Source organism: Magnolia sinica, chromosome 7, assembly GCF_029962835.1.
Source record: "Magnolia sinica isolate HGM2019 chromosome 7, MsV1, whole genome shotgun sequence".
NCBI classification, from domain to species: Eukaryota; Viridiplantae; Streptophyta; class Magnoliopsida; order Magnoliales; family Magnoliaceae; genus Magnolia; species Magnolia sinica.
Window position 1 is genome coordinate 49,350,965 of NC_080579.1, and position 14,508 is coordinate 49,365,472.

General features: G+C 39.3%; 1 protein-coding gene across 1 annotated transcript in view; it reads right to left on the reverse strand.

Annotated features, from left to right (window-relative positions):
* Positions 1-14,508, reverse strand: part of LOC131251334 (L-ascorbate peroxidase 3) — a 52,464-nt gene that overhangs the window by 3,297 nt on the left and 34,659 nt on the right. The window contains exon 6 of the mRNA XM_058252018.1: positions 187-269. Coding sequence (XP_058108001.1) covers positions 187-269 — 83 coding nt within the window. The remainder of the gene's footprint in view (positions 1-186; positions 270-14,508) is intronic.

Genomic DNA, 14,508 nt, shown 5'->3' on the forward strand with positions numbered 1-14,508 from the left:
TCATCTGGTAGGGGTAACTTTGGAGCTTCTTACACCCACCCATCATATGAACGGAATGGATCACCAGAAGGTGACGCACATACATTTTCTTGGGCCAAGAAAATGCTTTGATTAAAAGTTGAGAGTTTCCTCATGATATTTGTATGTAGGTGTAGAAACGTGCATCTTATCCTTGGACAACATTACCAGTGTATGGCCACCAGACAACGCCACAATATCCTTGTCAGAAAGACCCATCCGATAAAAAATGTCTTTCAGATGCTGTGAACCTACAACCAACACCAGCAATTAAAATGATCATTATCAATGTCTTTATAATTGAAAATCAAACTAATCAATTACAAATGCTGCTGCTTAGCAGATTCAATTTTTCACTTGTTTGTATATGAATCCTTTACAATATTATAGAGAGCATTAATCACTCAAGATTCTTGATCAGGCTTGAGTTAGAAAAATCCAAATATGCATGAATTGCATTACCAAAGAAGAAATGGCCCCCCATTCTTCATAGAGCAAAGAAGATCACAGAAAAATATTTCTAGACCCCATTAGAAAATGTCCATCTCCCAGAAAATTTGCACATGAATCCTTGCAAATGACAAATAGGGGGGACACTGCCAAGAATGTCGGGTGAAGGACATTCATGACCAGCAGTGCCCTAACCTCCATTTAGAATTGAGATCACTAAGGGCCTGTTTAGCATTGCTTAAATAAACACTTTTAGGTAATTGTGATTTCCAAAATCACTTATTTAATCATTAATTACATTATGCTTGCCTCCAACATGATCTTTTGGCTTTACAAGTGGCGCCAACGACAACACTGCTTTAACATCCTTACTGGTCAAGGCTGAGGTGATGGTCATAGTGGCAGGGGCAATCAAGGTGATCATGATGAAGCAAGAGGACGTGGACCTAAGAAGTGCACCCATTGTCAGCATAGGAATCATTCTATTGAAAATTGTTGTGCTCTTCATGTAAAATCAGCATAGGTTAATCCGGCGTCTCACATTGGAGAGCAATGGGTCTTATTCGGCTGGTTCTATATCTACAACTCAACAGTCACGTATATATGGTGAAACGGTTATGCATACTCAAGAAGTGTATTCCAAGTCGTTGAAAAATCTACAAATAATATTAGTTTATTCCTACTACTTCTGCAACTACTTCAACTCCTATGGTTACATTTGTTACCTCAAATATGCCATGTTTAGGATCCAAGTTCCATGCTCCATGGGTAATTGATTATAGAGCATTTGACAGTATGACAAGTGAGTCCATTTCTTTTTCCTCTATTAATAATATTCATGGGTTCATCTATCACTTTGGCAAATGGTACCCAGTCCAAAGTATGTGGAATGAGTATTGTTCATCCAAGTTCTTCCCTTTCATTATCATCTGTCCTTTATATCCCTAAATTTCCTTTAAGTCTTTTGTCTATTAGCAAGCTCACCAAATCTCTTAATTGCTTTGTGACTTTCTATCCTTCATATTATGTTTTTTCAAGATCTATAAACGAAGAAGAAGATCGGTAGAGGACAAAAATATGATGGGATGTACCATCTTGATTGTGACATTGTTGGCGCAACAGCCCATAAGAATATTTCTCCATATCAGTAGCACTACCATCTTGGTCATCCATCCTTTTTTTTTCTTTTTTTTTACACGCACACACACCACCACACACTCACGCCTTAGTGGGATTTCACCACCTATGGGTGCTTGAACCCTTGACCAGGTGTTGAAACTCCTAAGAGTCTACCACTGGAGCAAGAGCAAGGACCAGGTGTTCTTGGTCATCCATCCTTGAAGATTCTTAAAGGCGTTATTTCTTCTTTGTCAACTGTCTCAATTCTATAATATAAAGTGTGTGAATTGAGTAAACATCACCATGTTAGTTTTCCACCATGTGTGGAAAAGTATAGTTTAGTTCATTTTTGAGATTTTTGGAGACCGGTTAAATTTTCCAATAGGCCAAGGTATAAATACTTTGTAACATTTGATGACGATTTTTCACAAATGACTTGAATTTATTTAATGAAAGACTGATCTAAATTATCCTCAAATTTTAAGACTTTTCAAATGGAATTATAAAATTAATTTAACTCAAAAGTGTCTATGTTTCATTTCGATAATGCCAATGAATACCAATCCTTCAATCAGTATTTTTTTTAGAAATAGGTATTCTTCATCAAACACGATGTATCCACACCACACAACAAAATAGTATTTTGGAATGGAAAAATTGTCACTTGTTTGAGATGATTCGTGCTCTATTAATTCACATGAATTTTCCCAAAAGTTTTTATTGTGATGCAGTATTGACGATATGTTTTTTAATAAATCGAATGCCCTCGATTGTTTAACTATGTCAATCATCTCATGAGGTTTTACTTCCAGATACTTCATTGTTTTCTCTGCCTTCCAAAGTTTTTGAATGTATATGCTTTGTTTACCTATTGGAGTCAGGCCACGATAAATTAGATCCTAAAGCCTTTAAATGTATCTTTCTTGAGTACTCCAGGACACAGAGGTTATCGTTGTTAGTCCTTCACTTCGAAAACAACGTGTGCAAATGTTACATATTTTAAGTCCACTCCTTATTTCTCAAAAGATAGTAAATCTATTGATGTTAAAATGTGCCTATACTTATTGTCATTCAAGAAGACATCATCCAAGCTCCTCAAGTTGCTGACCCTTCCATTACCACTATGCCTCAGTTGAAAATCTATTCACGCCGAAAATGAAACAATAGTGCAGCCAATCGTGATGTGCCACCGACCATATCTTGTTTCGAACCTAGTGATCTAGTGAGCTCTCCAAACAGGTTTGATGTTCCTATTGCCTTGAGAAAAGTTAAATGTGCTTAGACTGATCATCATATCTCCAAAAAAGTCTCTTTCCAATGCTTACCTCCCACTTTCCATAGATTTGTCCCATCCTTGTCCTCTCACTCTATTCCCAAGTCACACTAAGAGCACTTTTGCATAGGAGGTAGGTGCAAGTAATGAAAGAGGAAATGGGTGCTCTTTATGAAAATAACAGTTGCAAGCTAACTAATCTACCTACCGGTAAACGTGTTGTTGGTTGCGGATGAGTGTGCACTATTAAGTTTCATCCTGCTAATACAGTTGAACGTTTAAAGGCATGCTTTGGTTGCTAAGGGATATATTTAGACCCTTGGCATTGGTTATACTACAACATTCTCTCATGTTGCCAAGTTGAACTCCAATTTATGTTATCCTTTACGTGGCCAATAATCATGGTTGGCCACTCTTCCAACTTGACGTAAAAATGACTTTCTTCATAATGATCTCACTAAGGAGGTCTATATGGAGTAACTACCTGGAGTTGTTGCTCAGGAAGAGTCATACAAGTTGTGTAAGCTGTAGAAGGCAATTTATGCGTTAAAGCAATCATCATATGCATAGTTTGACAAATTTAATAAAGTTGTGTTAAACTATGGCTTTGTTCGAAGTCATACTGATCATTCTATCTTTGTACGGAAATGCACCTTGGGTTTTATTGTATTAGTAGTATATGTTAATGATATTATTGTTACAGAAAATGGCAATGGGGGATTATGGATCTTACGAAGTATCTCCGAATAGATTTTCTTACAAAAGATCTTGGTCATCTTTTATACTTTCTTGGTATAGAAGTAAGTCACTTTCAAGGAAGAATTTAATTTGTCTCAATAGAAATATGTTCTAGATTTACTCACGAGATAAGTCTTCTTGGTACTAAGCTAGTTGATACACTAATAAATTTGAATCATAAACCTTTTGGTGATCAAAGAGAAGTAGTTGAACACCTATGGAGGTATAGAAGTTTGGTTGGGAAACTTATCTGTTTAACTATCACTCAGCCAGAGATATCTTATGCTGGGAGTGTGGTGAGTCAGTTTCTGAGTTCTCTAAGAGTACCTAGCATGTATGCAGTTGTTTGAAATTTTGCAGTACCTTAAAGGAGCATCAGGACAAGAAATTATGTAAAGACGGAACAATCATCTTCAGATCATAGGGTACTTTGATGCAGACTGGGCAAGTTCTTTAATAGATGGGCGATCTACTACTGAGTACTACACATTTGTGGGAAGAAATCTAGTCATATTGAATAGTAATAAGCAGTGTTGCGACCTGATCAAGCACTGAAGCAGAACATTGAGCAACAGCTCATACTACTTGGAGTTTAAGTAGATATAGAAACTATTGTAGGAAATTGGGTTTGCGACAAATCTACATATGCAGCTGTTTTGTGATAAACAAGCAGCATCCCAAGGTGCAAACTTATTGGATTCATCATGAAAGAACTAAACATAGAAAAGTCAACTGTCACTTATACATGAGAAGGTCTCCAATGGTGAAATCTCTACACCAAATGTCCGGTCTTAGGATTAATTTGCTAGTTTATTCACCAAGGACCTTCCTTACAACCAGTCTACATACATATACTCCAAGCTTGGCATCGACAACATCCATGCTCCAGCTTGAGGGAGAGTGTTAATGCATTAGGATATGGCTTATACAACTGTATGGCCACCTAATGGATGTGAATGTAGGTCATCTCACTGTATAGCCTACCTAGCTTCTTTCTATTTTATATTTAGTGTTTATATTGGATTAAAACTTGTTTGGAATATGAACCATGTTAGTGAGGATATTTTTGTACTTTTGTTTTTTATTATTAATGTAAAGGAGTGAGGACATGATGAGGACATCCAAGCAACATACCGGAGGAGGGTTGAGCCAGTCTCCTTATGGCTAGATGACCATTACATGCAGCTCACTTGGCCCAATTCATATTCCTAGCCACGTTGAAGACCCCACGTGCATGTCCATGCATTTTTTAAGACCTCACACTAGGAAGATGCACGTAGGCTGAATATAGGAGCTTGATGGACACATCGGACTGTTGGATCGATTGGACACGAGGATCGGACTGCTGGATCATCATCATCAGACATTTTTATCGTGGACCCTCATGGGCCACGAAATAATTTAGTTTTTTTGTTTGTTTACATGTTTCGTTATTTTTGGTATAGCTCATATTTGTATTGAGATTGGGGAGTTAGGAACAACTTTTAATTAATTATCTTTATGTTAAGAAGTTTATCTAAGAGCGCCTTTTTGTAAAAGGTCTTTTCTGAGACTATAAAGGGTTGGATGTCCCCGCCCTAACCGATATGCATGTTATGAATGAAAGAGATTTCTCTCCTTTCGCTTTGAGAATGAGCAAAATTTCATCCTATGATTGGATTAGTGGTGTTAAACCACGATGAGCGATTCCCTAGTTATCTTTTCTACTTTTCTCTCTCCTCAACAAGGTATCATCTTTTCTCATTATCTTCTTTTCTTCTTTCATCTCTTCCTTTCTTTTCTTCTTTGTTACCAAAAGCCAAATCGACCAGTTCCAAGCCCAATCGACCACAGTTGGCCATCCTTTGTTGTCCATACAAATAGCCTTGTATAGTGGCCCTCTTGTTTCATCACGAATGCTCTTCCCTTAGCTTCCCTCTTCAAAATCCCTAAACTAATTTTACCAAACTCCAACCCTAAAATCCACTAATTCCAAAATCCCCAATTTTTCAAACCCAAATCCCCAAAATCAAAAAATCCCTTGACCAAATCGTAAATCCCTAATTCCCATAACCTGAAACCCATATTCTTAATTCTAAAAACCCTAAATCCTAAATCCCTTAAATCCTAAATCTGAAATCCAAACCCAAAACCTCAACCCTAATGTTTCAAACCCTAATTCCTCTAAGCCTAAATACCCCAAACCCATTTCCCACATTCCCTAGCCTTTAAATAGCCCTAACACGTCAAAACTCTTATATGACACATGATTTCCATTGAATTCAGATTTAACCCTATGATAGGATGGGGGTTATATCTCCCATAGGTCCCTGTTAATCAGTAATTTATGAGATTCGCATTGTAGGACTGTCATAGGCTTAGATTTGGATATGTCATGAATCTGATATTTATAAATTTATGGTAAATTAACTTTATTTTATCGTTCCATTGCCCTAGTTAATCTGTCTTTTAATTTCATGGCATCATATTAGGTTAGATCATTTTGTCCTGCATCGGGACATCTAACCTTAACTCTTTTTCCGCTCTTCTCCTAACTTTCTCTTCTCTATCCTCCGCTTCTTCTCTCTTTAATCTATATGATTCTACATGTATAAATGCCTTAGAATGGATAAATAAATAAATGAGAGACTGGAGGTAAACCAAAAAAAATTGTGAGTTAAAGTAGGGGAAAAGCTGGGGTCGAGATTGATGGTTTTTAGGTCTCAATAAGAAGATGAGTAGAATGAAGAAAGGGAGAAAAAAGGAGAATAATAAGAAATGGCTTAGCGCCACTTACCCAAAAAGTAGATAAATTTAATTTGAGAAACAGGATCTCTAAAGTTAGTATGTTAAACTTAAGCTCTTAGGGCTCATGCTATCACACCAATGTTTTAAATATTGATATCACAAATACGACGTAACACCCATTGTTTTAAATATCGACGATATTGGCCAATATATCTTATATCCCGCCTGTGCGATACGAAACACACAAGTAGTGGGATATATCCCACATGTTTGATCCAGTGAGCATTTTTTATTTTTTTTCAATACTTTTTTCTGTAAATCATGTTAAATCAGTATCAAATTGTTACAAATCCATATGAAAAATCATGGACTGGGAGCTTTGATTTTGAGATTTGGAGGAGAAGAACCGAGTTGCGGAAAATTGGAAAAAATCAAAATCAAACATGCATAACCTAATCTAATACTTCTTTTGCTTTTGAATGTATTACTTGTGTTTCCACACGTCTTCTTACATTTATAAATTATATGAATAGACTTTGAATATACTTGCATCAATTCAGTTAGACAACGCATAAATTAGGACCCCATACAAAGAAAACCTATTATGTGCACTTGATTTTTATAATGTTTTCATTTGTAAGTGTATTAATATCTTTTTTAACAATCACTGAAATTTCATTGACAAATTCAACCAATTTCCAATGTTTCCCCATGTTTCCAACAACAACGATGCATTACGTGATACAACTGATATATCCCATGCGATAACCGACACATATCCATATCCCAAGGGTGCGATATGTAACGCAATACCGATATTTCGAACACTGGTAACACCTTAGACAATGGGAAATATTGCAGATATTGCGTGAAGTTTTATAATTTACAGGGTCATTTGGATGTAAGGTTCCTGACCTCTTCTTTTTTTTTTTGAACGGTGAATACACACTCTCTTAGACCCACACACACGCACGCACACACCACATAGGTTCTCAAACCCATAACCTCATAATGAAAATCTGAAAGTCCAAACCCGAGTGAAAATTTACAACTACGACTTCTTGTATGTCTTCCGCCTATGCATGGAGTCTCTCTCCATTCGCCCCAACAAACTGAGAAACACCTCTCCCTCTCTCCATTGCCCCTACTCTCTCTGATGATAGAGTGATTTTTATTAAGGATACAATAATCACGATCCCTTGTGTTTTTAGGCCTCAGCTTCTGTCACATAGGGTTATGTAAAGATCAATAAGAAGGTAAAAAGGATCAACTTTGTTCCTTGACATTGGCAACAATCATTGACATGTTCTTGCAAGCGGAGCCTTTATTTCATTCATGATGCTATGATGATAGTGGGAATTGAATCCGTTTAAACCAGTCAAGGATCTCCTATACAAGTTGATGCAGGACATAAAATTTAAATATGATATGCAAGATCTCAGGCTTAGATCATACTAATTCAGAACAATCACAGAATAATTCCACATCCCACACAAAAGCTCAAATATTCAAGGGAAATCTACACAGGTCCAGGCCTACACAGGCTAGGATTGAATCATTAAAATTATGGACCAAACGATGCTCAAAGGGAAATAGAAATCATCCACACACGCACAACAATCAGTCCCTAATCCAAGGGATTCACCAATTTGCAATTCAGAAAACCTTATGGTAAGAAAAGGGGCAAACGAAGTAGGGATCACGCAATCTAGGGTTAGGGTTATGAAAACAGGTATGGAAATGGAAAAATAAGGAGGAAACCTGAACCTGTGATAGTCCGCGTGTGCGAACAGTGGGCCAGGGCCTGGCGCACATGCGAGCGTGGCCCAATTCCCCGAACCGACTCCTAGGGTCTAGTCGGCCAGGGGTGGACTCCAAAACCCTTGATTTTCAGCTCGATCCGAGATGTGGTCTGCGTGTGGTGCTCTCAAAGTTTCAGCCCTCCTACAGGGCCAGATTCTGGAAACTGGCTGTATGGAGAAGATCTGCTGCAAAAACTGATGAATTCGAGGCGAGGATGGCTATAAAAGGTGAGAAGTATGGATGATAGGCGATAGGGGCGGGTTGGGATAGATGTGGCTTCGCACCACGGTATTTAGCCATTTAATGAAGGGAAGGCTTCGCACCCACTTGAATTTTTCCACAACTCAGGAACTCAGAGAGTTGAAAAAAACACAGAAATTTTTATTAAACTTCAATAATCAAAAAAGCTACAAGGGGTGCCTATTTATACAAAACCCTATACCCCAAAACTCGCGCCATGTGCGCAACCTATTACTTGGCGATGAGGTAAACCAAAATAAAAATTAATCAAAGAAATCTAAAGCGTTCATGATATTCCAAATAACATAAATAATCAAAATCTAAAATATGAAATTAATCCGACTAGTGGGCCATGATCATGAGATCCTATGATGGGCTTTATTTGACTATTGGGCCCACTCTCTTGAACCAAAACTCCGTCTTCTAACTAGGAGGTCCTCCCTGGACGTCGTCATCGAGTCAGATCAACAGTGAGGCCCTCCTCCTTGCGTATGTGCGTAGGGGGCAGCGTGCGTGCGCGTGCGTGTGATGTCCCCATCAACTCTCCCGGGCTACGAAGATTTCGCCACTGGCGAAATAAAACTCTTGAACCACTCTAGGATGTCAAGATCAAGTCTCTGAAGCTCCTCCTCAGTGAGTCACGTGTTGTTTGAAGCTGGGCGTGACTTCCATTTAACCAGGTACTTCTGAAACCCGTCATCCAACGTTGAAACTATCTGATGATCCAGCATATCCTCTATTTCCTCTCTGGGTGTGTGAAGGTTAGGTATGGGAGGTAGAGGCCGGGAAGAAAGGTCGGGAAGAGGCCATGGATCAAAGGATAAATCTGAGGAATCAGGATGGGTGAGCGAAGGGCCAGACAAAGTATCAGTGGTCCCCTGAAAAGTAACAAGATCCTCCACATTGAATGTGTAACTAATTCCCATGGAAGGTGAAAGATCTACCTCATATGCATTGAGACCGTTTCGTTTTATAACTTTGAAGGATCCAGTGCTACGCGCATGTAACTTACGAACGGCCACCGAAGGATACCGCTCGGGCCTGATGCGGACCATCATAGAGTCCCCAATATTCAGTTATGCTGGTCTGCAGAAAATTTGTAATGTTCATTACTAGTAGTGATCTTTCGCCTGATTTCTTGATACAATGAATGGATGAGATGCACAAAAGACTCTACAAACTCTGATGGCCTATGCGACAATGACATAGGGACAAGATCAAATGACATAGGGACAAGATCAATAGGCTTCCTAAGCTTATAACCAGTAACGAATTCAAAAGGACCTGAACCTGTGGACCTATTGACAGAACTATTGAATGCAAACTCGGCTATGGGTAGTACGGTGTCCCATGTCCTGGTATACTCCCCCACTAAACATCTGAGCAAACTCCTAGGCTCCTATTAACCACCTCAGTCTAACCATCGGTCTGAGGGTGGTAGGCAGAAGAAAATTAGATCCTAGTATTCATCATGTGCCATAGCATCTTCCAAAAGTAACTCATGAATCGCACGTCACGGTCAGACACTATGGTTTTAGGTAACCCATGCAGTTTGACGACCTCACTAAAGAACGGCTTGGCAACATGATATGCGTTGGAGGTCTTAGAACAATGAATAAAGTGGGCCATTTTAGAAAAACGGTCCATGACAACAAATATGGAATCGTGTTTCTGAATAGTCTTGGGAAGTCCAAACACGAAGTCCATACTGATGTCCTGCCAAGGGATAAATGGGACTGGCAAAGGTGTGTATAATCCTGTATTTTGTTTCTTTTGCTTTGCCAGTTGACAAGTACGGCATTGCCCTATAATTTTGGCCACATCTCTCTTGAGGCTTGGCCAATGAAGCTCATCCTCCACTAAGGCAATGGTCTTGTCTCGACCAAAATGACCCGCAACCAGTGTTCAAGTTGTCGGTGATATTATCGAAATATTGCCGATAATATCGGTATCGCTAGTCTTGCGATACCAAAACCCCATTATTTCGTTTCCCTTCGGATTATCGGCGAAATATCGCAGATATCGGTGAAAAGTCGGAGATATCGGCGAAAATCTTGGATTATCGCCGATAATATTGAGATTTTTGCACTGTAACTACCAACCACGATCCCTATCACGGGAAAACTGTGGCCAACAACCCATAAATCCAATAAATAGGTAAGAAAACCCCTCTTTCAAAAAATCGAAAAAAAATATCGGAATCGAGAAGATCGCCTACTTGTTGATCGGATCGACAGTCGGAGCTCAGAAGAACGCATCGATCAATAGCGCCAGGTGCCATTCCGTTCAGATTTTCAGGTATGAAAATCCCCTTTCTACATTAACCCTCTTTCAAAAATCCTAATTCTTCGGCGAAGATCTCTCTTCCACGAAATTTTAGGGGTTTTTTTCTTTTCTTTTCTTTTCGTAAAGAAAAACCCGTAATAGATATCGGGATTTTTTTTTCTTTTCTTTTCTTAAAGAAATACCAACCTGATGAGGCATGCGCACCTACGCACTTACGCACATGTGCACCTTTGTACACGTGTCACGGGAGTGTAATCCGGACGGTCCATGTGATGCGGAATCACATGAAACCTTGTAGGGACAAATTTCATACTAATCTAAAACTCTGGTGGGCTATAGAAAAGAGAAATGCAAATCAATAGATGAAACATTTTTCTTCTTTCATGGCCCACCAAAGTTTTGGATCAAAGTAAAAGTTGGGCCTTACAGGTTTCATGGGGTGCTGCATCACGTGGACCGTTCAAATTTTGGACTCCCATCATGTATGATGGCCAACCAAAAAGTTCGCACCAGTTACGTACGAACTGGTTCGCAGTGAGCGTATATCAACGGATTACGCGGAAAACAATCCGCGCGTGTATAAAGGCAGCCCGGCCACAGCATGTAAGGCCCACCATGTTTTATTTATTTTATCCACTCTGTCCATACATGTTAACAGATAATTTTAGGCCTTTTATAAAAATAAAATAAAAATAAAAATAAAAATAAAAAAATTGAGGCATATCAATGTTCAAATGGACTACACTATAAGAAACAGTTGAATTGAATGTCTACCGTTGAAAAATATTTGGAGGGCCACGGAAGTTTTGGATCGATCTTATATTTGTGTTTTCCCTTCATCCATGTATGTATGATCTTATGAACAGGTTGGATGAAAAATAAACATCACTGTGGGGCCTATAAAGGTTTCAACGGTGGAAATCATTATCCCTACTGTTCACAATGGTATGATCTACTTAGTCTTTGGATATGAATCAATTTTGGGCTCAACCCCTTAAATTAGATGGAAAAACGGATGGACGGCGTGGATATACCACATACATTCAAGGTGGGCCTAAATGAGTAGTTAATTATGTTTAAACGGTGGTCACTGAATCTCCACTATTTCCTCTCGTGCAGCTGCCCTGAGTTTTGGATCCACATGATTTTTTGTCTGATGTCCTAAAATGATCTTAAAAAACGGATGAATGGGGTGGATTTTTTAAAAACATTATGGTGGGCCCCACATAGCATCCCAGTGCAATAAAGAACCCCCCTTAAGCGGATTAGCTGCTGGCGTAGGGAGACTTGCTACCGAGGTGACGTCCCAAAGTCCTGTAGGCCCCACCATGATGTATGTGTTGTATCAACACTGTCCATCTATTTTTCTAAACCATTTTTGGGTATGAGACCAAAAATGAGGTATATCTAAATGCCACGAAAATGGGACAGTGACGCCCACCATTAAAAACTTCTAAATGCCACGAAAGTTTTAGATCAAGCTGATATTCGTGTTTTCCCTTCTTTCGTGTCATTTTTAACTTTTGAACAGGTTGGATTTCAAATAACATTATGGTGGGCCTTAGAATAGTTTCAATTGTGGGAATCACTCTTCAACTGTTTTCTGTGGTGGGGTCCACTACAGATTTTTATCTACCTCATCCTTTCGCTCATGCCCTAAAATGATATCTCAAAATGGATGGGCGGTGTGGATACAACACATACATCGTAGTGGGGCCTACAGAACATGGTGACGTCACTTCAATAGCCGACCGCTACTCAACCTATCAGTATCTAAGCCACGTCCGCGCGGATCGGAAGTGGATTGGCTATTCCCCTGCCACCAGCCATTGCTCTGTGGACCCCACCATGATGTATATGATTCATCCATGCCGTTTATCTATTTTTATAGATAATTTTACGGTATGAGACCAAAAATGAGGTATATCCCAATCTTAAGTGGACCACATTACAAGAAAGTGTTGAATGAACATTGACGATTTAAAACTTTTTGCGGCCCATCCAATGAACGTCTCACCTCTTGTTTTTACTGTAAACATGTCTTTGATAGTATATCAGATCCATGAAAACGGTGGGACACACCACGATGATCACCTAGTCTGAAAATAAGGATGAACCGATTTTTGGGTGGGCCACAACTTCAAAAGCAATGGGCAGCCGATGGAATACTTAGTAGACATGTGTGCCAACCAAAAGAGTGGATCGACCTGATTTTCATTCCAGTTGATCATCATGGTGTGGTCCACCTGTGGCACGTAACCGATTTTGTACAATTGTGACACTTTTGCTAGAAAGAAATCATTGTATCAGAAAATAACATCCAGGCAGGCCCTGGTTCAGTTGAATGGGGATAATTTCTTTAAATTTCTACTCAACTCCTATTTTTGGGCCAAAAATAGAAAGCTCCAAAAATGATATTTTGCTAATTGGGTCAACGCATGCTTTTCGGCCCCCATTAAATGGAAACTTTTAATTTAATGTATTCTTTTTGCAAATTTTTCATTCCTGAATATGTAAATATATGTATTTAGGCATGTCCTGAAGTTTCACTGAAAAATTCCACCATTTTCTCCATATTTTCCCCTTTTTCCCTGCATTTTCGATTATCGGCGATAACGATATTATATCTTTATCTCCGACCAGCGAAACTTGTAGCGACACCGACAACTCGAACACTGCCTGCAACCCCTCCTGAATGTAACTCTCAGACAAGAAAATCGCGGAGGGAGGTGCATGGTATACACAAGCGGTCACTCCTAAACAAATATCCGTCTAAAATCAAGTACTCAATACTAACACCTAACGGACTCCCTAACAACGATGCTTACACAACTCTAAAATCTGGACACTCAGACTACTCTTCTTTAATGCACTCCAGGCCCGTAACTTCCACACTCATGGAGTTGAGTAATGCGACTCGACGACTCAACGCATCGGCAAGCTTATTCTCTACACCGGCCTTATGCTTAAGCACAAAAGTATACTCTTGAAGGGATTGAACCCACTTGGTATGTCTAAGGTTTAATTGCTTCCGAGAGTTCAGATATCTCAAGGCCTCATGATCTGAGAATAATACGAATTCTTGCAGCAATAGGTAATGACGCCAATAGCGCAGTGATTGCACTACCACATAAAATTCCTTGTCATAGGTAGAATATCTTTGTCTCGCCTTATTCAGTTTCTCACTAAAAAAGGCGACAGGGTACCTTTCCTGACCAAGTACTCCTCCTATGCCGACTCCTGATGCGTCACACGCGACTTCAAAAGCTTTTAAAAAATCTAGAAGCCGCGTGACTGGAGCTTCGCTCATCTTGACCTTTATCTCTTTGAAGGCCTTCGAGACTGCCTTTGTCCATTGAAACTCTCCCTTTTTTATGCAATCCGTGATGGAAGCCATAATGGAACTGAAACCTCGAATGAACTGCCTATAGAAGGTAGCTAAGCCATGAAAGCTGTGCACCTCATGAATATTGCGGAGTTCAGGCCAATTGACGATGGCCTTAACCTTCTCGGGATCCGCCGATACGCCCTCAGCTGACACAATAAAACCTAAGAAGATCACACTACTAGACAAAAACGCACACTTCTTTAGGTTGGTGTACAACTTTTCGACCCTAAGGATCTCACAAACCTGCCTCAAGTGGTTGAAGTGTTGCTCCTTGGTCATACTATAAATTAAGATATCATCAAAGTATATGACCAGGAACTTCCCCTATAAGAACCCTAATCTCCGATACCAAATTTGATGCAGGACGCGAAATTTAAATATGATATGCAAGATCTCAGGCTTAAATCATACTAACTCAAAACAATCACATAATAATTCCACATCTCACACAAAAGCTCAAATATTC